Source organism: Sebastes fasciatus, chromosome 14 (genome assembly GCF_043250625.1).
Source record: "Sebastes fasciatus isolate fSebFas1 chromosome 14, fSebFas1.pri, whole genome shotgun sequence".
Taxonomy (NCBI): domain Eukaryota; kingdom Metazoa; phylum Chordata; class Actinopteri; order Perciformes; family Sebastidae; genus Sebastes; species Sebastes fasciatus.
The window spans coordinates 19,796,986-19,821,398 of NC_133808.1; the positions used below are offsets into that span (position 1 = coordinate 19,796,986).

The following is a 24,413-nucleotide window of genomic DNA, read 5'->3' on the forward strand; positions in this document are numbered from 1 at the left end:
TTACTCCAAATATGAATAGTAGTACTGTGCATATTGTTATTATTATTAGTGGTAGTATTATTGGATTTATTTAAAACGCATACAAACCTACATCCTCAATACACATCAACCAAAATATATATATTTTCTATTTTATTTATCTATTCATTTTCTACCATGAATATATCTTCCATTGTTTCTATTCCTTTTTGTAGTCGCCCCTTCACTCACTGATCTTTTGTATTTTGTATTTTTTTTATTTTTGGATCTGTAGTATTATTATTATTGTTATTTTTTGTTCTAATAGAGCTGATAGGACACACCGCTGCATCCGCCTGGACCCTCACAGCTGCAGCCTGTGCTCCAAAACCTTCATCTCCTCCGCTCACCTGAACCTTCACCTCGCCTCTCACAACAAGGAGAGGAAGTTCAGATGCAGCACCTGTGGCAAGTACTTCCATCAGTCCTCCCACCTGATGGCGCACAAGTTAATCCACAGCGGGGACAGGCGATTTAAATGCCCGGAGTGTGGCAAGACTGTGCCATACACTTGTGCCATAGAACAGGACTGACGCCAGTACCCTAACCCTGGTTCAAACTAGCTCTAACATGTTCACCGAGCCTCCTGTGCCATTGCAGGTCGTATGCTTTTCACAGAAAAAGTCTATCCTATGTATATTTGTCATTACATCCCATACATACAACCCTGATTTTGTGATCCAGCTCAGTACAGATCATGTTATTGCAACAACAAAGAAGCACACATTTGTGGTGTCGGAGGGGCAGTTAGCGTTATTCGTTGCTCATCCCAGCAGTAGTCCTTTAGTTTGTGGTGTCAGTAACCTAACGCGTAGAAATAATGTTGTTTGACTCGATCTTGTTCTTTTCTAAATCTTAAAATGTGTTAATATAGTTATTGTTTTATCTGAACCAAATGCAATATGAGTGATGTGAAAGATGTTGCTCTGAATAACGAAAAGTGCCGATCATTCGAGATCGTGAGATGGCGAGGAATATAATCGTTGCTTGTTATTTAGCAACGTGCCAAATGATATGAATCAAGCCGTAAGTGTTTTTTCAGACGCCTCTTCCTATCCCAGCTCCGGTTGAACTTAATTTTGTGAAGTTTATCAGCTGTTGGATAGATAGGGAGGGAATATGCAGAGGGAGGTTAGGTGTGGGAAATCTTGCTCTTATTGCACCCAAAGTCATCTTTTTGGCTAAGATGAATATACTTGATCGTGACATCAGCCATTACAAACACACTTTCTCCATAAATATTTTAATAATGTCTGTCCCTATCGTCCGTTGTGTTGAATGTGTGTTTTATAGCAAAAGACTGGAAGAAATTGCAGTTGGTATGGGTTTGATGCAGAATGTCAGAGCCTCGCTTCGAGTGCCATAAGGTCGGATGAGAAAATTGTTGCATGTACCGTATGATGGTCTAATATGCTCGTAACACCTTGACCTCCCACCTTATCACATTGACTTTTTAAAGATTCACTTCACTTGTTTGTTGCTTCTTTTTTCTATGTGCACATCCCTTCAGAATCAGGCTCCAGCCTGCTGTAAGTATGTACAGGTTTTGTGTAAATTATTAATAGACGGAGGAGACGACAGGAAGCTTAACACAAAGACTGAATCTGGTATATATGTGTGAACTTCTCCCTCACAAACAGAAATTATTTGAAACTCATGTGTGGACATTGAGAGGAGACATGAAAAGCTTTTTTTATAGTATGAAAGAACAGTGGGAGCTGGCCACTTCCAGGACGAGGGCGAAGCACACTCCGAGCACAAGGAGAAGACCGTTACGCTCCGGTGACCGCTGAGACGTCACATCCTCCAGAGCAAACTGTTGTTGTTAACATATGGAAAGATACATTTGTCTGATATATGGTTAGTTGTCATTATTTTCATAACATGATTTCTTAATGAATAAAAAAGTGCTTTTAACTTGAAATGTTTGTCTTCACTGAAAAGTGGACGTTCAGGTGTCCTGTCCAATAAGAATATTCTAAACTGGGTTTTCTAAATGCTACAATCTGAACACATTTCAGTTCAGTTCCAGCTTCTTGTAAAAGACGTGCACGCCCACACAGGTGTGTTCAATATCCCAGGTGATTAGACTGTCAGTTGAAGGTGAGCAGAGCTAAACTGGAAATAAAAGACGTCAACAGACTCCATTTACTAATACAAAGCGGAAGTTATACCGGAACTAAGAAGGTAAGAAACCCTCTAAATCTCATTGACGTTTTGTAACTGTGCTAAAACTCTCTGGATGATAGCCTTCTCAACAGTATGTTGTGTCGTTCACTCCATATGTATAAAAAATGTTCTGGAAAACTTCAGGTCAATCTTCACTTAGCCCAGTTGTCCTTTCTTGAATGTATAAGTTGATTAAAACAAACAAGGCATCAAGATGTATGATAATTTATCAATTACAGCTATCAAGCTCAAACAAGGTGCATCATAGATTTTTTAGTTTTATTTTCTGAACATTATAGTTTTCTGTTTTAAGCAGTGTTTTGGTAGTTGGTTAACATGCTATCTAACTGTTCAACAATTATTGCCATTTTAGCGATAAAAGTTGCTACAAGTTTCTTTAAGGGGACCTCTAGCTCACCCAGTAGAGCGAGCGCCCCATGCAGGCTGCGTCCATGGCAGCGACATGGGTTCGATTCTGACCCGTGGCCCTTCGCTGTGTGTCATCATGTCTCTCCCCAAAAAAGCCCTAAAATAAAATCTTAAAAAAATTTGCTAAAAGTTTTTTTTTTAAAGTAGCTAAATTTGCTAAAATATTTTTTTAAGGGCCTGGGTAGCCGGGGGAAAAAAAGCTAAATCTAGCAACAAAATTGCTAAAATGGCATCACTGGGAGTTAGAAAACACTAGCCCGTGTGTGACATCATGACAGTCCTCGATTCTGATCGGCTGGCTGGTTAAAGTAGGCCTACAATTGAACACGCATGACGCAGGTATTTGTTTGTTGGCTTGTTTGTGGTTCTACATCAAGGCACCAGTTTTAAACTGTAGTAAAGATAGGCATGGTTTAAGTTTAGCTAAAGTGCTTGATGCTTGGATTATTTGTGTAACCAAAACTGAACCGACTGAGAGAGACGGATTCTTGTGAAGAAGATAATTCAGGGATTTGTGAGAAAGCAAGGGAGTGATAGATGGAGATAGCTAGCAGGATGCAATGCTATTCACTATTGTTAAAGGTTGACTTAAGAACAATCTCTTTCTCTCCAGGATCACTCATTGAAAAACCAGATCAAATTATTAGTTTGTAAAGTAAACAAATAAGTGATATTTTTGATCATGTATGGCATTTTGTTGGCAGGTGGTATAACAAGCAAGATAATAGGCCCTTTTCTTAGCAGCCATTTTGACACGTCATTGCAGGGTAAACACAGGTGTAATTAATAACATTAATTGTGGCCCTGTTCCATTTAGGTGAGCCAGGGCCCTGGTGTTGTGCATGCTGGCTCACTGGATGGGACCATAACTCATTTGATCAATTACACCTGTGTTTACCCTGCTATGACATGTCAAAATGGCTGCTGTGAAAGCCCTATACCCTCCAAGTTGTATGTTACATGATAATAAATGACGCTGCAGTGAAGAACCACCAGGCAAACCACATAACGTTCAGCTGGAACTATTTGTGGGGTATCATCCAATACCAACAAAGCAAACAAGAGTCAATGAGACGTCGTTCAGCCGCGGTCTGTTGACACCCACACAGTTCTGAGAAGAGATCTAATCAGTCAAAGTCATTTCAATCATCTGAGTAAGTTTAGCATGGGTGCTTACTTTAAAGCTCGATTTGAAAATAGCTCCTCAAACTCGTACTGAGTTTTGATGACTTATGTTCTGTCACTCTAGCCCACAGATATAATATAATCTTTAACTATTGTCAGTACTTAATATTGGAGAAATCTCCCTCAAACAACGGGTGGGTTGCAACCAAGTTAAAAATAAAACAAGCAATGGATTACGCTTTTTCAGAGAGTGGTAATAGAAAATGATAGAGGAAGTAAACTCCCTAGTTATAGTGATACTGTGTCTACCCCTGACCATTAAGTTTAGTATGGTATTTAAAAATATGAAACAGAAAATGTTGTTTACATGACAAATATATGATGATATGAGAGTGAGTAGTTATAAATGATAACAAACCAGAAATTCCATTTTATTTATTTATTTCTAAGGACAACACAATAATTTCTGTATGTGCCAGTGTTTCACTATAATATAAATGATAACATTGCAAAAACAAAAGATCATATTTTCATTTTCATAACAAAGTTGTACAGTGATTAGATTGATGCTAAGTGAGTACATATAAAAGATAACAATGCAAAAACCTTTGATATTTTAATTTTCATAAAAAAGTCATACAGATATTATATTGATCCTAAGTAAGTAGTTGTAAATGATAACATCGCAAAGAAAAGTCTTCATATTTAAATTTTCATAACAAATTCATACAGTGATTATATTGATCCTAAGTGAGTAGTTGTAAATGATAATATTGCAAAAAAATCATATTTTCATTTTCATAACAGTCATACAGTTATTACTTTGGTCCTCGGTGAGTTGTCATAAATGTTTACAACAATGCATAAAATGCTTTGATATTTACATTTTATCAACAAATACCTAAAGTGATTATATGATTAGGTCTTCAGTAATGAGTCACAAATAACACAAACTTTTTCATTTTCATAACATAGTCATGTTTATGTCTGTCCTGTTCAACAAATGATACCGTTATTTAGTTCATAGTCATGTTTCAATATCACAATATGGCTGACAGCATTTTTAACATATCAAAATATCTTAAATTGCCAACATGACACATCTGTGTGTCTTGAGTCCCTAATTCACATATGCCTCCACTTTACGGAGAAGCTCAGACGCCTGCTCCACCGCCAACAGTTCATTCTCTGATTTGAACTGTTCATTTGGGATATGGGGAAATCGATGGCAGTTTGGATACTGAGTCTTTTTGGCGTCCACTCCCAGCGTCTTCAGACTCTCCACAATTTGAGGAAGACCTCTCAGTTGGAGGTTGTAGAGAGAAACTTGCTTGGCAAGGGCTGAAATGGAGCTGCTGGCAGGATGTTGACCATCTCCTTTATACGTTGCAGCTATGAGAGACTTTTCCACTGCTTGATGGATTTTGAACAGACACCACTCAGTGCTCGCCCCACCAACGTCTTTGTCAGCGGCGTTGAGATCACAGCGAGCTTGTCAACACCAGCGCTGGGCCTCCTCTTTGTTCGGCCTTGGAACATTTTCATTATGGGTCCAAAAGTTGTAGGAATGGTTGCCTCTAGAGAATCTCTCTCGGCCATCTCGATGATGCCTGGCCTCCTGATTCCATTGCTGATAGAAGTTGCTGAAATTGGAGTTTCTGCTTGGGGAGGACGGGCCTGCAGTTTTGCCTTTGCCTTTTCCATTGATGAGCTCATCAATTCGATGCTGCAAGTATTTGAATGCCTCGGTGGCGAGAAGTTGGCAGTCAGGGTTTTTGTCAGGATGCCATCTAAGGTACAATCGTTTGATGGCTTTATGCCTCTCCTCCTCGGGAAGAGTCCAGATCTCTGTCAAACATTTATCAATTTCACGTTTAGCTTCGTCAATAGAGGCTGGTGAGGATCTCGTAGATGACGAACTGGTAGTTGATGGTTGGGAAGAATGTGGTGCAGCTCCTACTAGTGGCACCAGGTCCATGCAAGAAGCTTCAGCAGATGTGCAAGTCCTCCCTTTGGGTTCTGGCTTCTTTTGTCGTTTGAACTGATACAGGTCAAGACAACTGACTTCAATTGGCTCATCTTCTCCAATTTCTATTTTGTATCTCTGTGAATATGATCCAGAATGCCCAGGCAGTTCTTCAACAATAACTGCATAAATGTACTTGTCGTTAGTGCTGTAGCCAACATATTCCCCCTCTTCAAAGTTATTGAGCATGTTCATGTCCAAGAAGTCATGCCATTCCTCTGGAATTTCTGTTCCAGGGGCTGGTGGATTAAGGCGAAGGCTTTCAGTTTCAGCACTGTTATGGATCCCATTCTCAGCCAGAATTTCCAGAACCTCTTGCAAGCTGTCACACCAGAGAAGTTGTCCAAGGACTAGGAGGTGATTTGATGCAATTCGGTTCCCTAAAAGAGCATTAATCTCCTTTGTCAATTTCATATTGATGTGATTTAGCACCTTGGGCATCATGGCATCGTTGTGTTTCAAGTAAAAGATGCAACCTTGTTGCCCTTTTTTAACAAAAACATCAAATTCAGTGGCAGTTTTGTTTAGTGGCTGTTTATTCACCCAAAGCTCTGTTTTCAGATGTTTGCAGCAGACAATCTGAATACTGCCAAAGGTCTTCTTGCACATGTCAGTAGCATCTTCTTGTTTTATTTTTCCCTGAGACTGCTCTCTTATAAGACAAATGAGTCCATGTGTAAATGCTTTGGAAGACAGATGTTTGTCAAACCATCCACTAAATTCACAGTCAGTCTCAAGCTCACAAAGCTTCGTGTGTGATTCCACTAATCTCTCCTCAGTGAATTGAGACAGCATTTTAGGCTTGAATTTCTGAGGCAGCAGTTGCAGCAACTCATGATGCACATATATGTCACCGCCCAAATGACATTCACTGAGTTTCTCGAGCAACAGGAACTTATTCTCCAGCGCTGTTTCTAACCTTTTGGTCTCAAACACTGTATCATTGTAGTGGAGTGTGCATGATGGGTATAATTTACCATCTACTGCAGGAAGATACAAAGTTTTTACATCGTCAACAAGGGACTGGCTTTCTTTAGTTTTCATTAACCTGAAAAACTGCTCAACAGCACGTTTCACAGTTTTCTGTTGGTTTGGCTGTAGTTGTGGTTTATCACAGGAATCTGCATGAACTGCTGCCAGAACATTACAGTACTGCACTGCAGTAGGTTTGTCCTTTACACCAATTTTCTTGAAGAACTTTTCGAACATGAAATCCTTTCGAGAAATCTTGTACAAATACGGTCTGAACTCGCATTCATGGGGGAGTGAAAAAGAGGCATCATCAGTCCTCACAAGTTCTTTGTCTTTTTCAACCAACACAACAGGAAGACCAGCCAATGGTTGGCCTTCAACCCCGTTTGCTTGCAGGTAGGCGTACGTACTTCGAACCACATTACCACGGGTTTGGATCATCTGGTCAGTTTTACAAGGCGACTGACAGATGTTGCTCATGTTACTGGTTACACAGTGTGAAGGTGGTTTTTCATGCGCTCCTGCATTTGTCATCAATTTCAGGAGATTATTTGTCTTATAAACCGGTATATGTATAATCGGCATTGAAGACCAAATCAGTTCTTGATGCTTTGCATCACTTTCCATCAAAGATCCTCTGATTTTAACAGCAGTTCTCTCAGCAGCAAATGGTTGGTGATAGTTGCACAGTTCTTTTCGAATTTCCACAGGAAAAATGAACTTGATGTCAGCTATGCTCTCCAGCAACTTTTCCTTTTTGTTTTCTTCATTATTCACTATAGCGCAGGCTGCTTCGAAAATGAATGATGATTTCAGTTTCAACTCTTCAAGTTGGCCGTTTCCTTTTGCTTCTGATTGTAACTGAGATGCAAAATTTATTATGTCCTCTTTTGACACGACATGCTTCATTCCAAGGTCTCTGAGTAAGTCTTTTGGGTCTTTTGTTGTTTGTAGATTTTCTTCGCTCAACTCCTTCCAAAATCCTGCAGGCACAAATCTCTCTCGGGGCAACATTTTCTTGTATAGCTCAACACTCTCATCAAAGTAGTATGATGCCGTCTCCAATATGCCTTGAGAATTACGAATGAATTTCACTGTCTCCATTGAGGAGATGATTTTGTCCTTGTGCTGAGGATAACTGATTTGTGGTGACAGTAACAGTTTGAGGCAGTGAAGCATTTGCATCTCTGTGAGTGTGTGTACAACAGGCAGGATGAACTTCATGAAATAGTCCACATCAGTCAGGGTTTGGATGTTCAATGTTTGTGACAGACTGGAGTTCTCTGGACTGTATTGGAGGGAAATGCTGTTGCTGTCGGACAGGGTGAACAAATCCGGAAATGTCTTTGAATATGTGCTGTTGAGGATGAATACCTCTTTAGGTCCATCAATCCTCACTCGGTTACCATGTATCGTTTCAAATAATGGCAAGGATTTGAGCTTTCTCTGATACTCGTGTTTGTCTTTGGACTTGGATTCTCCAGACTGCAGGAAACACTGAAGCTCTTTCATCTCGTCATTGGAAAGCTTGGAAAACTCTGAGTGGTTAATGTTGAAGACCTGGTCCAACACAGAGCTTTTATCATCCACATCCATAAGTTCAGCGTTTAGAAGTAAACGTGGGCCTACAGGTATCTCAATGAAGAAGACAGTGTCAAGCTTCATAAAACCAAGTTTAAAGAGGATGCCTGATATGTCCTTTTCTGAGGCAAACTGAATCACACTTGGCAGGTCTTTCAATGCTTGCAGGAAGTGCTTGTTGTTCAAACTTGGACACACAACGGGTAAAATGCAGCAGTCATTGAAGAGCTTCCTCACATCACTTATTGTCAGACTTTGTTCATCACCACTAGATGTTGCAGGCGTAATCTGACTTGTTAAGAACTTCCAAAGTGGTTTCAACCACTCCAACATGGTCTCGTTTGGGACATGAAGACCACTGTGTAGATCAACTTCACAGTTCTGAAGAAGCTGCTGAATTAACGGCTTCAGATAATCCGCTGCACAGGGAACCATCAAACTGTTGACAAGGCTTAAACTTTGTAGAGCGTGACTATGATCTGTGTTGGTCTGATAATCTGCAAAGTGGTCCTCATAGCCAAAGAACAGACTTTCATATCTTGATATCAGCTTGGGAGATTTTGAGTCAAACACTCTCAAAACTTTGTCTCTTGTGAGAAGAAGTGGAAGCCCATCGAGTACACTGGAGTTGACCTTTATCAAGTCGAAATCTTCTAAGCAGAAGCTCAAGAGCTTTGAACATCTTGTTTCATCTCTGATCAGAGTGGCAGTTATGGGCAGCGGTAAATCTTCATCCGTTTGCGTTGGGTCATTGAGGGATTTTTCTCTCAGGAAAGTCTGCACAGTTGAAGGATTCACATCTTTCACTTCAATGCCAGCGTCTCTGAAACTTTTCCAAACTCTGTTCATGGAAGAAGGAACCAATGTCATTCCAAGATCTTCCAAAATGGGATTGATTGATTCCATTGCTGAGTGTGTCAGGTATGGTGCCTTAGTTGTTTCAGTTTCTCTGACGTTACACCAGTCAAAAGAGTACTCCTTGAATTTTAGGCCGGCAATTACGCGTGTTGAACTCCTCAACTCTGGAATCATATTAAGGCCTCTTTCTTTGATTGATCTGTATACCTCATGTATCATTTCATGCCAATCCTGACCAACATCCTTGGACACAGTTGGCCAAAAACACAAGTACGAGCTACTGAAGCATGACTCAACATACGCAGAAGAGACTTTCTTGTCTGCAACGCTACGGCTGATGTAATGTAGGAGATCTGCATACAGTGGTGCAATGACATTTTGTTTCAAAGATTCATTCCAGTTAGATTTTGGACTTTGCCCGTCTTCTTTCCAAAGGTTTCTCCTGCCACAATCTACCTCAAAGTTTGCATTGAGATGCACTGGCAATCCAGTTTTCCCTGGCAAAGGAAGCGAACAAAAGGCTTCTCCATTAAAAATCATAAGGCTGGATGGTGGTAAATCTGAAATCTTGCCCATCTTTGTGCTCACACGCGCCGCTATTGCTGCTTGGGGGAGTTGGTTCGATAGTGTTAGTTCTCCGTCGCCACTGTTTTTGAATGAGCCAAACTGTTCTGCAATGATCCATCTATTTTGTCTTTTGTCGGAGGTTGAAATCACGGTTTCATAAATGGCCTTGTCTGGCGTTATTGGTTTGTCAGATTGCAGCGCATTTTGTTGAAGTTTTACAAAGGCATCTTTTCTTTCTCTGAATTTCTCTGGCAGACTTTTTTCAACCATGAAGATTGTTTCAAGTTTCTCTGAATGTTCATTGATTTCATGGACTTGTATTTTGCATATGTTTTTCAGAAACAAAATAAGTCCTTCAGGATCTTCAGAGAGTGCAGAGCATAGCTCTTTCATGTCACGGTCAGTGACTCCCTGCTGTGATATTTTAGAGCTGTTTGCCATGGTACCCATCCTTAGAGGTAATCTGAACATGGTGCCCTCTTTAAGAGAAAATTTGTCTGGAAGAAAGGATTCATAGACATCCATGTACATGGTCTTGAAAGTGTCAGCTAGTTTATAGCCAGTGCCAGCTGGTGGGTTGTCTGAATGGCATTCAATGTATTTTTGATTGGGATCAGAAATGCAGAGTAGTTCATCTCCAATGAGGATTGATGGGCAGTCAGTCAGATGGTAAACAGAGTTGAATCCTACTCCGTATTTTCCTATCTTCCCTGGAGAGTTGTGCTTTCCTCCTTCTCCCAGCTGTTGAATGCCAGCCAGGTCAGCATCAGAAAACACTTTGTTGTTGAACACACACAGTGCTGGACCCTGCAGTTCGTTCCATTTCTCCCCAAACGTTTTTTCTTCGCTGTGCTGGCGTTTGTCCCAAACAAAGTGAATCTCTGTAGCCTCTGCATCATCAGCATTTTGGACAAGCTCTTTAAGGATATCCTTCTTTGCTGGATAGGCTGAAATTATGTTTTTAATTCGAACAGTTAGTTTTTCCTGCTGTTCAAACTCAAAAGCGAATGGTGAAATGTTCTCAACAAAGTGGTTTTGCAGGGTATGATGCCTGGTAGTTTTGATTCCAAAGTGGCAAGCCATACTACGTGTGATATCCTTGTGACATAATGTGACACCTGAAGCAACTGGCATCCATGGGCTGTCATCAAAAAACATCTCACTTGCAGGTTGTAAAACTCCATCTGCATTGGGTATCAGATAGTCAGCCGTTCTTGTCTCTTTGGCCTCATATATCCCTTCTTTTAGAATTTGAATGCAAGTCGTTAGGTCACTCTTTGGCAGGGTCTTCTTACCATGTTGAGAGTGCAATTCCTGGAGCACAGTTAGAAAGTGACTGGTTGTAAAACATTTTTCAACACCTACACTTTCCCAGAGCCTCCTGAAATCAATGAAGGCAGTTGGGAGTACATAGAGATAGGGTTTTGCTTCAAATTGCCCATTCTCAGCTACACAATTCACATTTACAAATGTACTGCCAACCAGAATGAATGGGAATGAATTTGCCATCTGTGAAATGTAAGTGTAAGTGGGGTCCCCAGAGCCACTAAGCCACTGATTCAGAAAATGATAGCAATCACATGCTATTTTGTGAAGCATGGATGCATCAATGGATTGAGATTGCTCACATGCTTCCTGCAGCTGCTGGAGCACGTTCTCAGGCCTTGGACTGTCATGGACTCCCAAAATTTGCAGGACTGGATCGGTGTTGTGTATTTTCAGATTGGTATGATCCAGCACGTGTTGTGTCATGTTAACAAGTGGGGAGCATTTGTCACAAAAAATATCAGTGGGCCTTTTAAGTGTGACATTTCTTTCCATTTTTGTATCACCGGGGGAAAATGCTGGGAGAAATTCAGTCATTCTCAGTGTTTCCCAGTGGAGAGAGTGTTCATCATTCACGTGATTCTTCATAAGTTCAAGAAGGCAATTCAAATGCCCCCATGCTTTCTTTTTGTCAGTGCTCCATGTTTTGGGGATTGTGCCTGCTTTCTCTGTGATGTCTTCCAGTGGGAGACGATCATTTGCCATTCCAAGTTCCAACAAGCGTTGAATCCTTTTGGGGGAGCAGAAGTCATTTTCGGTGCCACCAAGCAAGCGTCCTTCTTCTGGTTCAAAAAGACAGGCCACTTTCCCTGACGGATTCACAAGTTTCTTGATGTGCTGGAGCTGTCCGCCGTTTGCAGGGATGCAAGGATAGCTGACCAGTAGTTTGTCAATTTCTTTGACATCAAGGTCAATAGCATGCAGCACGAGAGTATCTCTACTCTTAGGGTCCATGGTACCAAGGTTGTTAAACACTGCTTCTTGGTAAAACTTGTCCCAGTTCCATGTTCTCTTCTGTAAAACCTTCTCTAGGCCAGCCTGTTTGAAGCTATTTCTCAACCACAGTGGAAGGGAAACAACATGGTTGGGTGCTTTTGCATGTTCCTTGCACACCTGCACTGCAAGTGCACTGATGTCTTCATCCTCTTCGATGCTCTCGTGTAGAAATATGGCATTGTTCATTGAGCACCAATGTTCTCCATCACTAAAGAGCTCTGGGCCAATGGAGTGCTGAGCAATGGTGGAGTACAATGCATCAACCAAAGGCTTGAAAGTTTCACTCACTTTCTCTCTATCAGGCCAAAAGGTGTGGTAACAGTAAGTTTCCAGTTGCTCGTTTTCAGACATTTTCTTTAGTGCCAAAAGTGCAGTAACATATGCTGTCAGTACAGGATCCTGAAGAAGGGCTTTGTTCCAGTCATGTTTCACCCCACTCTCCCACAGACCTTTTCGGTTGCTCGTCACAGCAAATGTTCCATTTACATTGACTGGAAGACCTGTGTGAATGGAAAGAGGAAGGAAGCAAAATGCCTGTCCAACAAGATCTGTTTGTAATGGGGCCAGTTTCCCAGTTTCTGGATCTTTTTGCAAAGGCACAGCAACCCCCCCGATTGGCAAAGAGAACTTGGCTTGCTTGTTTCCTTGAAGAGCCATTTGCAAAGACTGATGTGTCCCAAAGCAGTTGTACAGGAGCCAGGATTGGACTTCAGTTACACCAGATTGCTGACTGGTTATTTGGACAATGTTGACTGTGCTGCAGTCAATGACCTCTTTGCATTTTCCATCAAGTTTCACCAATGATTTCTCAGCTTGATGCTGCTTTGTCACATTGGTTTCATCAGGAATCTTCATTGTTCTCACAGTGGTTTTGGAGACAGTGAGGACGGTTTCGATTTCATCATCTCTTGGCGGAGTTGAAACATCGTTTGACATACTTTGTAGAGATAATGTATTGATGTTCTTCAAAAACAGCAGGTGAGTTTGTGAATTGTTAGTTAAGTGCTGTTGAAAAGTGATGATATTGTGTTTGTGATACACCTTTGCACTTATTTCTGACTCAAGAGCCTCTTTTTCAGTTTGGAAAGGTAGTTTGATCAGAGTGCCCGGATAGGGCTCAGGGGGACTTTGTCTGCTGAAATTACAATCAAAAATGCGTTCGTATGGTCCAAACTGACCAGGAAAGCAATGAAAGAGTCGTTTCTGAGAGAGATCCAGCTTGATTCCCGGATTTGCTTTGTGTCTGATGTGCTTCTTGAGGTGAGTTACATTTGGATCAAGTATGAGAAGACTGTTGCCACTGAGGATAGAAGGAACATCTGTCACATGATACACTGTATTGAATCCAAGTCCAAACTTTCCAATTTTTTCCACCTTGTTTTCCTTCGAGGCAGCGCCAACTCTGACAATATTTTTCCAATCCTCCGCTGTGAACTGCTCATTATTAAATGCCCAAAGGCAAGGTCCCTGACAAAGTGTCATGTCAGGGTCAATGAGACTTTCGGGGGCGTCTTTGTGCACTCTGAAATCCACCAAGAATTTGCATGCTTCTGCCCCAGCATCCTCTGCATTTTGAATGAGCTCTTTGAAGATGTCACTTTCTTCATCATACTCTTTGAGAATGTTTTTAATCCTCGTGGTTATCGGTTCAGATTGTCCACACTGTTCTATTCCCACTAACTCTGGATCGAGGATGTAGGTACTGAGAAATCGGATGTTAAACCATTCAGCAGCTGCTATTGGGATTTCCTCATGTACAACATGAATTTCCTCCTGGCTGTACTTGAGCTCTTTCAACCCATTTTTGCTCACATCACAGAAGACTGCTGTTGACAGTGGTTTAAGGGTATGTTGTTCACCCTCTAAGAGGACTGGCACTGGGATGTCATCCTGAACGGTCTTCTTCTCTCTCCAAAGCCAGTTAAGGATTTCTATTGACACTTTTACCTCAGAGGGATTTGCAAATGGCTGTTGCCTTTCTTCAATGGTTTGCTGGATAGATTGAAGAATGCCAACAATTTCTTCATCTGAAAGCACCGTTCTCAGGCCAAACTCCTGGAGCAACTTCTTGTATGGCCGAAATTCTTTTGGCACCTTTCCAATGTAACAGCTCAAATCAAGATTTTGTGGGTAGTCTAGAACCAGATCCTGAAGTGATACAAACTTGTTGTGGCTCCACAGCCAGGGTGTGTCTTTGTTCATCACTGTTGAAAATTCAGAGATGTGGTCTTGCATGTGTTTGTAAATGCTATGCAACTTCCTTTTGAAATCCATATTTGTGTCAGGATCACTCATTTTCTGTGCTTTTGATGTCAAGACTGACAAATTCTCTATCACTTTTTCAGGTGGGGGTAGGCGTTTGAGACCAAGTTGGCTGCTCACTCTGTCACTGAACTTTCCCACCAAAGGCATTACATGCCCAACAATGTCCTCGTACACAGAATCTCTTATCTCATCTGGGCAGAAGAAACAACTTGTCTGAGATTTTTTGTCATTATCAGGCTTAGCACATGGGACCCATTTTAGCATTTTGAGGCGATGGAGTTGCTCATGAGAAAACTTTGACAGCAGATCATTAGTATCCAACATCTTCAAGAGCACCTGAGCTCTTTTGAGAGCCTCAGTTTGAGAGTCAACATGTGGTCTGTCAATCAGTGTGGCGGCATGCATGAAGTGCTCAGGTGACACATCTACTTCTTTATTTAGCAATCCAAGATCTGTTAGGCTTTGCAGCATCTGCGATGTGTGAGTGTATAAAGGTGGGGGGAAGAAATCAGACTCAAAAATGACTTTAAAGGTTTCAATTCTTGGATCAAAAAAGCTTGAGGTCTTTCTCAGCTTTCCATTCACTCCAATGAAGCTCAAGTCCTTACATCTGCGTTTCAAGGTCTGATTTTGAGAGAAAAGGACATCACCGTGCTGTAAAATCCAAGTCATGATTTTCTCAGTGTCTTCTTTTCTGCAAGCCCCCTTCTCAATACAGTCAACGAGGACATTGGCTGCTTCGGCGGTGTCCAAGAGATTGACTTTGAGCAGCTGCAACAGTCTGCGATCAGCCTCAGTTGCGCACTGCACAACTGAATCGGGCATGGGGAACTCTGTTGGTACTTTTAGACCAGAAATTAGAAGCACAGCCTGTTTTGATTGAGCGGCAACGCAGGATCCTTTCATGGTTTGAAACAGAGGCAACTTGGAGAGCAAATCTTTCTCAGTGACTGAGAGAGAATCCAGACGAGAGAGATAATCTTTCAGTTCTTCTCGTGCTCTGTGAGAGGCAGTCTTGAGTTCTCTGATGACATCCTGTGAATCTAAATTTACCAAGACTTTCATGACACTCTTTGGAGATGGGCACAGAACATACAAGTCTAGGTCTTTGTGTTTGAGCCACTCGTTTCCTCTCACCGCTGTGCCACCGACTTTGTTCACTAACTGAGCTATTTGTTCCGGCAAGTTCCCCTGCTTGTTTTTCTGAAAAATGAGGGTTGTGTTCTGCTCTAGTCTTGCTAGTGATACAGGCTGACTGACAGACAGAGGACTGACTGGTATTAATGGCATTCCAGTGAAATTACTTAACTCTTTGAAGTGAGTGTTGAGAAATTTCCAGAATTCTTGGAGCCAGTCTAAAGGCGGATGTTGGCTGCTGCTGATGTCCCAGGTAACAAGCCCTGTCCTCGTCTGCTTCCAGTCCTGTGGCAAATACCTCCTTGTATATTCAGCCACCTGGTCTGCGTCAATGTTGATGACCTTGAATAAATCTGAAAAATACATATACAAATGTTTGTGTAGTGTGAAAACAAGCAGGTGACAGATGTAAATAACTTTTAAATCACTGTTCAATAAAATTAGATTCCTACTTTTTTTGGCCAGTTCTTTCAGGTGGGTGCTGCAGGCTGGACTGAGATCATCTGAGCTGAAGAGGTGTTTGCAGTATGGTAGCAAGACTCTGCATAGAGGGTAAGTTTGTTCATTGTGCATGTAACAAAAACAATGACATTTGCATATTATCTTAGTGTACATTGAATGACCAAAAAAGATATTCTTTCAATCTAAATAATTAGCCAAAAATTAAAGACCTACCTTGGAAATTCGTTGCTGTCAATTAAAGCAGTGTCCTCCTCTCTGTCTGTGAAAGATCTGAAAGAGCCATCGTTGAGTGGAAGAAGCTGAAGACCCTTGAGCTCTTTGTATTTTCCATCGCTCAAAACGAACTCCAAAAGACAGAGTTTGTCGTCTTTAGAGACGGTGTGCACGCCAATCCTGCGGAGAATGTCTCTTAGGAAAGTTGGGGTCACATGTTTTAGGGTGTTGCGGTGTGGGTAGGCCTCATGTATAGCTCTTGCAACACTACCTGGTAAAGTGACAAGATTTTCTTCACAGGAAACCAAAGTCCTTTTAATGGCGGCCAATATGTCAGGGCTTGTTGGACCATCACAGGGGAAGACAGCTTCCGATGGAGTGATAAACTGTCTTTCATCTTTGGCAAGAGAGAGGACAGCCACTTCCTGTCTGAACAAGTGACGAAGAACATCCAGAGCAACGCCATACCATTTGTCTTTGTGCTTTATCTTGTCGATATCTGGCCACAGATCGTACACGGAGGAGACAGGCAGAACAGATGCTTTGGCAAGTTTGATGGCATCTTTAATGATCGTGAGGTATGCCTGTGGGAGCACCTCCTTCATCAGCAGTTCATTCCACACAGCGTGTTCGTCGTGTTTCTGGTCTTCCTCTTGCCACTTGATGTGTCTTCTGTTGTCTGTGAGGCCAAAGCATGCGTTGATGTAAACAGGGAGTCCTGTCTTGTTGGATTCATTGTTTGGGAGGGGGAGAAAGCAGCTCAGTCTACTCTCACCACAGTCTCTCTTCTCACCACAAGGGAATGCCAAGTCAACTTGAGGGAAAAAGCTCAACTTTTTTGCAAGTGAATCAAGATTTTCTACGTTGCCTTCTTTCATGGTACAGGTTGTCAGAAGCCACTTTGTTTCTTTGTGGTCTTCTGAGTTGAGGGTTATCAGTTTGAACCTTGTAGAACCCTCGATTATCGACTCCTCTTCTGACTCCAGAACCACATCTGTGGGGACTGAGGATTTCACTTCAAGTCTGGTGTTAACGGTGCCATGTACGTCGATATGTATCAAGGACACAGAGGTCACATTTTTCAGGAACAGAAGGCTCAAGTCTGCATCCGCAATGAAGCTATCAAAAAGGTCAACCACCTTGTCAGAGTCATACAGATTATCTGAAATATCTGAGGCCTCTTTGCGCAAGGGGAACCTGAAAATTGTCCCGTCAAAGTGTTGATCCTCCATGATGACTTCTGACCATTCTGGTCTGCTTACAAGCGAAACTATATCTCGAAAGGGTTGAAACTGATCATGCATAGACATTAGAGCTTCTTGGTGCTCTGCATCATCCAGAGACCACAGAAAACCTCCTGGTCTTCCTCCAAATATTATTTTTTCTTGGGGGTCCATCATGCCAAGGTGCTCTGAACTGAATATACTTGGCACATCTGTGAGTAAAGTAAAACACATATTGTCCCATTAATCAACTATGCATGTTCTCTAAAGACTCAAATTTAAACTGACACAATTAGGTATACGTGTGTATCTGTACGTAGTTTCACCTGTTATGTGGTAAACAGAGTTGAAGCCAATTCCGAACCTCCCAACTTTGTTTGGGTCATTGCGTTTGACACTTCTCCCTGCCATCTGGATTCCTTTCCAGTCATCCTCAGTGAACGCTGCGTTGTTGTAGGCGTAGAGAGCAGGACCTTTGCAAAAACAAAAAAAGTACAAAAGTGCTTATGACATTAGGGTAATGCATCTGTGTGTTCATTAATTCTCTCCGGTCTCTCTGTAACTGCTTATTTTTAAGTCTATCCAGCATGCATTGAGCAAAATGTTTATGAGGCTGAGGTTGTAAACAAACAATCAGTAGACATAAGGCAATTTCTGCTAGAAGGTCTCCATATTGTAAACTGTTGACTAAGACGGGTACACTTCAAGTTCTTTTATTACAATTAAAATTAATGTTAAGGTCTTGTGGGGAATATGGTGAGCACAGTCTACTGTAACCAGCGACATATGGAGAGACTTCCTTATGTCTGCTGAATTTAATCAATCAAACGTTATTTGTATTCCACCTTTCCTACAGGTTAGACTGAAAAAGTGTTGGACTGTAAAAACAACACAAACGACAAAATAATTCAGCAATTTAACAATTTGAGACTAATGTACGTGAGACAATAAAATAATAAATAGCACTAAAATAGAATTGAAAGCCATAAAAACAGTATTATTAGTAAAATAGTGAGAAGTAAAATCTAGAAAAATAAAAATAACAGACAATAAAACAGAATAAAATTATACAACTTAAATACAATAAAATAAGTGATTAATAGAATAACAATAAAATAGAATATAATTTTACAACTTAAATACAGTAAGTGATTAATAAAATAACAATAACATATAATATAATTTTACAACTTAAATACAATCAATTAAGTGATTAATAAAATAGAATAAAATTGTACAACTTAAATACCATAAGTGGTTAATAAAATACCAATAAAATTGAATAAATAATTATAAATACAATAAAATAAGTGAATGAAATAACCATTCTTAATCAAAGGCCTGGCTGAATAGGTAGGTTTTAAGTTTAAGTTTAAAGATTTCAACACTTCCAGCAGCTCTCAGATCCATTCATTTATGAAAAATGAATGTCTGGACACGTTATAGCCCTGACTTTAATCCACAATGTGCAATATTTTAATTCTTGTTGTTATTATAATCAATATAGCATCTCAGACCCTAATGCCATCTTATCAAGTGATCATGAGAAGCAAGTTTGCGTTGGATCGCCTGAAAAGGCAAGAAGCCGTTATTGTCAAGACAAAAAAAATGTTGTGGTAATAACAAAAAAACATTACACACACGTCCTCTTTGGCCAACCACACTGGACTATGGAAGGAAACCCACATGAAACAAGCAAAACATTCAAACTCTAGGGCTGATATTTGAGTATTGGACTTTTTTGCTGGGAGCTGACAATCATCGGTCATCAAGCTACCTCCTATTTGCTCTATTTATCAAATTTTCTGATTGTTAAAATTATATGATAACCTCCCTAGAGCATGGCTATTCTCTGATCATCCTGCATACCTTGGTATTCTCCCAATGCATCAGTCCAAAGGCTCTCAGTCCCATAGCTTCTCTCATCATGGATGAAAATCACTTCTGTGGCTTGACCATCATCTGCATTTTGAATCAGCTCCTGTTGACAAATACAAACATTAACCATTAGAGCTTAGCAGACCAAAGTTATCACTCACAGATTGCGGGAACGTTCCTCTGCTCTACCGCCACTCTGCTAAGCTCCAAATCTGGGCTACACACGAGTATAGTTAAAGTTAGTCCACCTACACAGGTGTTTTCTTCTAATTAGATCTATTCTCAGGATTGTGTGGGCGTGAACAAACAGTGCTTGATTGACATCTCCCTCACCTATCTGATGGTTTTGTTGTATTGTTGTTTTTTGTGTTTGGTGAAATGTTATTTCCGGCTCATCTCCACCCAGCTTACACTAGACTAGACGTCTAATCAGAGGCTTGGAAACTTAAAACTGCAGTGAGAAACTGATAGACTATCAACATATATGGAGTTACCAGTTTATTCAGTACACCCACTGAGGCGAAATCTAATGAAATAAAATTCAACATTTTAACATCAACAATTAAAAACTAATGTGATAAATGCGTTCATTGAATGTATTGTTGTTTTACTGGCAGGGGAAAAAAAGCAATTTGAATGTTTTTTCATATTTCATATTTCATAAAATGTCTGTAAATCAAATACAAATCACCTGTTTTTAGGATTCAATATAAATTTAAGCAGAATCAACATGTTTAGCAACCACGCTGGTCACACCAAAAGAAATAAACGTCCAAAATCCAGGTGTGTATAAGCTAGATCTAAAGAATAATGCTATGCATCAGTTAGAAACATATGAAATGTTATGTAAAGTCATTATTATACATAATTATTATAGTTAATCAATATTTGACAGCATTGTACCCACCTTCAAAATTTGTCCACCATCTGGATATCGACGTAGAATATCTTGCAGGTAGTCAATGAAGGGCGGCGCTGTTGCCCCAAAGGACGTCCTAAACAAAGCAGGAGGATTAAAGAGTGAGAAACAAGGGATAAAATTCAAATCAACACAGGGTGAGTCCTCCTGAAGCAACTAAGGTAGGAAGAGCTGGGATTAGAGTCAAATCCAACCAGCACATACCTATATTTGACTTATATGTTTAGCCATAAAGTGCTTTACTTGAAATTAGAAGATACTATTTCCTTGTAGGCCAATAAGAGCCAAAATGTTCACTAGTATATTGTAAACAAGGCACTTTCTCTACCTAATGTCCACTCATAAAACATGACTGGTATGGATATGAATTTGGAATCTTATAGCTGTAACTAGTTACAAACAGTTGAATTAATGTAAGGAATTTATGCAGGTGGGTGCTGCAAGACTAATAAATAACTTTCCTGTATAGGGGCTTGTAAATGGTTATGCAATAGTCATATATTGTTACTGTGCATAATCAGTCATGCCGCTAAGCTCTCATTTCTACACCAACACACAGCACTTGCCCTCATTTACCATGAGTAGTACAAATATGAGCTCTATCTTATTAGTTACATTAATATATTTAAAGGTCCCATATTGTAAAAAGTGAGATTTTCATGTCTTTTATATTATAAATTAGGTTTGAGTGCTATATAAATACTGTGAAAGTATAGAAACGCTCAATCCACAGAGAAATACACACAACCCATATTCAGAAACTGTGCCTTTGAAACAAGCTGTCAGGATTTCTGTCCATTTGTGATGTCACAAAAATAAAACAAAAAAACATATAGACCATTTTACCGTTTTAAACATAACATTTTAAATGTGCCCCAGTTTGTTTCCGGTTGCACATTGGTTGCGTCCGAAATTTAATAACATGCTATTTAGTTCGCTTAAACAATATGTGAGATATTTCAGTATCTCCGAAACCTTATTATGAAACCAATAGTACGTGAATTGCATACTATTTCTGGTGAAATATTACAGTATGCGACGTTGAACACTACGGCGGCATAAATATCCCACAATGCTGTAGTAATGACAATGTTCATAACAGACGTTGACGGACAGCTCTGTAACATCGATAACGCTTCAATTTAACTGTAAGTATAAGATTTATATATATATTTATTAAATAGAATTTTTAAATTAATTCTGACTTTGATTCTCACATGGTCACATGAAGTTGGTACGTTTCCATGGTTACACGTTTCCAACCGGCAAGGAGGCTATCAGGAAGTGACGACGTAAATTACCGCTCAGTGCATCCGAAAAGATACATACTATTGTTTATTCACACAAAAGTGTGTTGAACGATAGTACACATACTGAGTATGTAGTGCATGGTAAGTGATTTCCAACGAAGCCTGTATGTGAATGACATCAGCTGACAGGAAGTAAACCTGAACCCAAGCTGTTGCCTAGCAACGTAATTCAGTTGCAGTTTTGTTGAAATGCACTAAAGCGTTTCAGACAGAGGGTAAATACAGGCATATGCAAGCAGACGGTTTGAGGAAAATGTGTTTTTTGAACATTGAAGCATGTAAACAGTATGAAAAATTATGAACCTGAAAATTAGCACAATATGGGACCTTTAAACGAATTATTCATTATTATGCATGTACTGTATTGGCATATGCAACATGTTTCTTCAACGTCTATTTATTGAACCTACTCTGCAGGATGAACCTGTCAAGTAAAAGTTTGTTATCACGAATTGTTCTTGAGTAGTTGTGTTTGACACACAGATAGTCGCCATGACAACAACATGATCTCTCAATACTCATGCATGTGTCACTGCCCGTTTCTCTCACCATGCCAAACTTAAACCAGATTTAAAGGTCCCATATCATGCTCATTTTCAGGTTCATACTTGTATTTTGTGTTTCTACTAGAGCATGTTTACATGCTTTAATGTTAAAAAAAACTTTATTTTCCTCATACTGTCTGCTTGAATATGCCTGTATTTACCCTCTGTCTGAAATGCTCTGTTTTAGTGCATTTCAACGGAATTGCAACGGAATTGCGTTGCCTGGCAACAGTTTGGGTCCATGTTTGCTTCCTGTCAGATGATGTTATTTACATACACTGCAACCAGGAAATAAAATGGGACACATTTAGAATGTTTACGCTTAAAACCGTGTAATGGTCTAAATATTGTAGATTTGTGACATCACAAATGGACAGAAATCCTAACGGCTTGTTTCAAACGCACAATTTCTGAATACGGGCTGTGTGTATTTCTCTGTATATTGAGTGCTTCGATACTTTCACAGTATTTATACAGCACTTAAACCTGCTTTATAATATAAAATACATGAAAATCATACTTTCTACAATATTGGACCTTTAACAGTGAAAGTCTCTAGGTCCACTGGTTAAAGTGACATAGATCCATCTGTTTGATACAGCGTTGATGTTTGTACAATACGATGGTGCTTAGGAAGGTCAAAAATTAAAAAACATAATTTTCAGCTGATTTTAGGATGATGCTCTTTTTCCATTTAAAGCCTCTGAACCCCCACTCAGGTGTTCTCAGTTATTGTGGTTGATTAGACCTCTGCTCAGGGTGAAGGTAGGTGGAGCTATGATGAAAAAATATTATAATCTTCATCTACCAATAAGAATGATAAATATGCAATTTGTCCCGCCCTAACAGGTGCAACAACAGGTGACAGGAAGATATCAATCAATTGGTCTTTACACACCCACACGGTCCTGAGAAGAGGTCTAATCAGACAGATTATCTGAAAACACCTCTGTGGATGTGCAGAGGTTTTATAGGCAATATATACATGCAGGTATGCAAAACCTCCCCCCAAAAAGCAATCTAGGCAGTCATATGGCTAGGGATGACCTGATTTCTCAAGTTTCTTAAGAAATCAGGTCTTGTATTTCTTAAGTTTCTTAAGAAATCAGTGTCAGTAACTCAAATATTGCTTCAGTGCACTTTGGTCAAAATAGCATGTTCCTCTATTGTTGGTTCAGTTTGCACATAAAACAACATAAAAACAAAGAGGTGCAACTCACCGCGTTTTTTTCTTTGTCTTGGAACTCATCCTTCCTGGCATGTATGCTGTAAGAGAGTCAGAGGACAGTGCATTACATTACAGAACAAACTTCTCATTTTATCCACATGTGATGGCCACACCTGCTACCACACAGACAATTTAAATGTCAGTAACTCTCCTGCATGCACTCAAGGTTTCTAGAGTTTACACTTAATAGTTGAACCTGCAGCAGGCAGAATGTTTTGGCATCATCGGGCAAAAAATCCATAATAACCTTTCAGCATATTGTAATTCAAGTGTTCTGAGAGAAAACTAGATTCTTAAACTCAGATAATTTCTGAGTTTTTTCTTGTACATTTGTGAGTTTAATCTCAGAGAATACGGTGGAATAACAACTTCTGTGTCCGTCACGTGATGCCACTTTTGAGAACTTAAATTAAGAATGAAATGATCTTAATTAAATTTTATTTCGTGGATTAATTTCACTATCATTAAATACTTTCAACTTCCTGTTACTCCAACTTCCTTATTGTTGCATGCATTTCCTCCCCAATAATGCCATATTATATGTTGGTTAATTTACTCAGTTATGCTGATAAAGATGCTAGTAATTAACTACACATTAGTAAAAAACTAAACAAAAAAACAACTGTACCTCAGTCATATTTGAAGAGTCTCATCCGTTCTGGTGTTTGTCAGTTTGTCAAAGAACCGCAGTTCCATCCGTTCTCCTCTTTATAAAGGCTGCTGATGTCCAACCCTAAAACCACGCTTGTTTCCTGGTGCACTAGTTTCTTTCGTATTCCGCTAAAGTCTCATTATCATTTGTAGGAAACGAAACTTTAGAGGGCAGCAGCATCAAAGCTGATGACAGACAGTTTCTCCTGAACTGCACAATGAAACGCAACTATTCAGAGTTACTATGAGCTCATCTGAACACAATGAGTAGAGGTCAATTTTCGATAAGATTTAGGGGAACCAAATTATGGAGTAGCTTTTCACATCTATCAATAAACTGTTCATCCGTCAAAAGTTTCAAAAGTCGCTTAAAGTATCATTTAATTTAATTGTTGTCTTGCAATTGCTTTCCCCAATGTTGTCCATGTATCTGTTTTTATGTTTTTCATTTTTTTCAACTCACAATGTTGTTTGGTTACCCAGATAGCAGTAGACTCAGGGGCGGATCCGCCCCA

The 24,413-nt window shown here is 40.0% G+C and overlaps 2 protein-coding genes and 1 long non-coding RNA gene across 3 annotated transcripts in view; 1 reads left to right on the forward strand and 2 right to left on the reverse strand.

Moving 5' to 3' along the window:
- The window catches only part of prmt2 (protein arginine methyltransferase 2), a 303,518-nt gene that overhangs the window by 210,984 nt on the left and 68,121 nt on the right, over positions 1-24,413 (reverse strand). The window lies entirely within an intron of this gene.
- The window catches only part of LOC141782812 (uncharacterized), a 28,806-nt gene that overhangs the window by 594 nt on the left and 3,799 nt on the right, over positions 1-24,413 (forward strand). The window lies entirely within an intron of this gene.
- On the reverse strand, positions 4,218-23,410 carry LOC141782798 (sacsin-like). The gene is given in 7 exon segments (XM_074659535.1): positions 4,218-15,822; positions 15,922-16,010; positions 16,145-17,579; positions 17,694-17,840; positions 19,237-19,348; positions 20,153-20,240; positions 23,240-23,410. Coding segments are annotated over 7 exon segments (12,873 nt in total). The 5' UTR covers positions 23,281-23,410; the 3' UTR covers positions 4,218-4,861.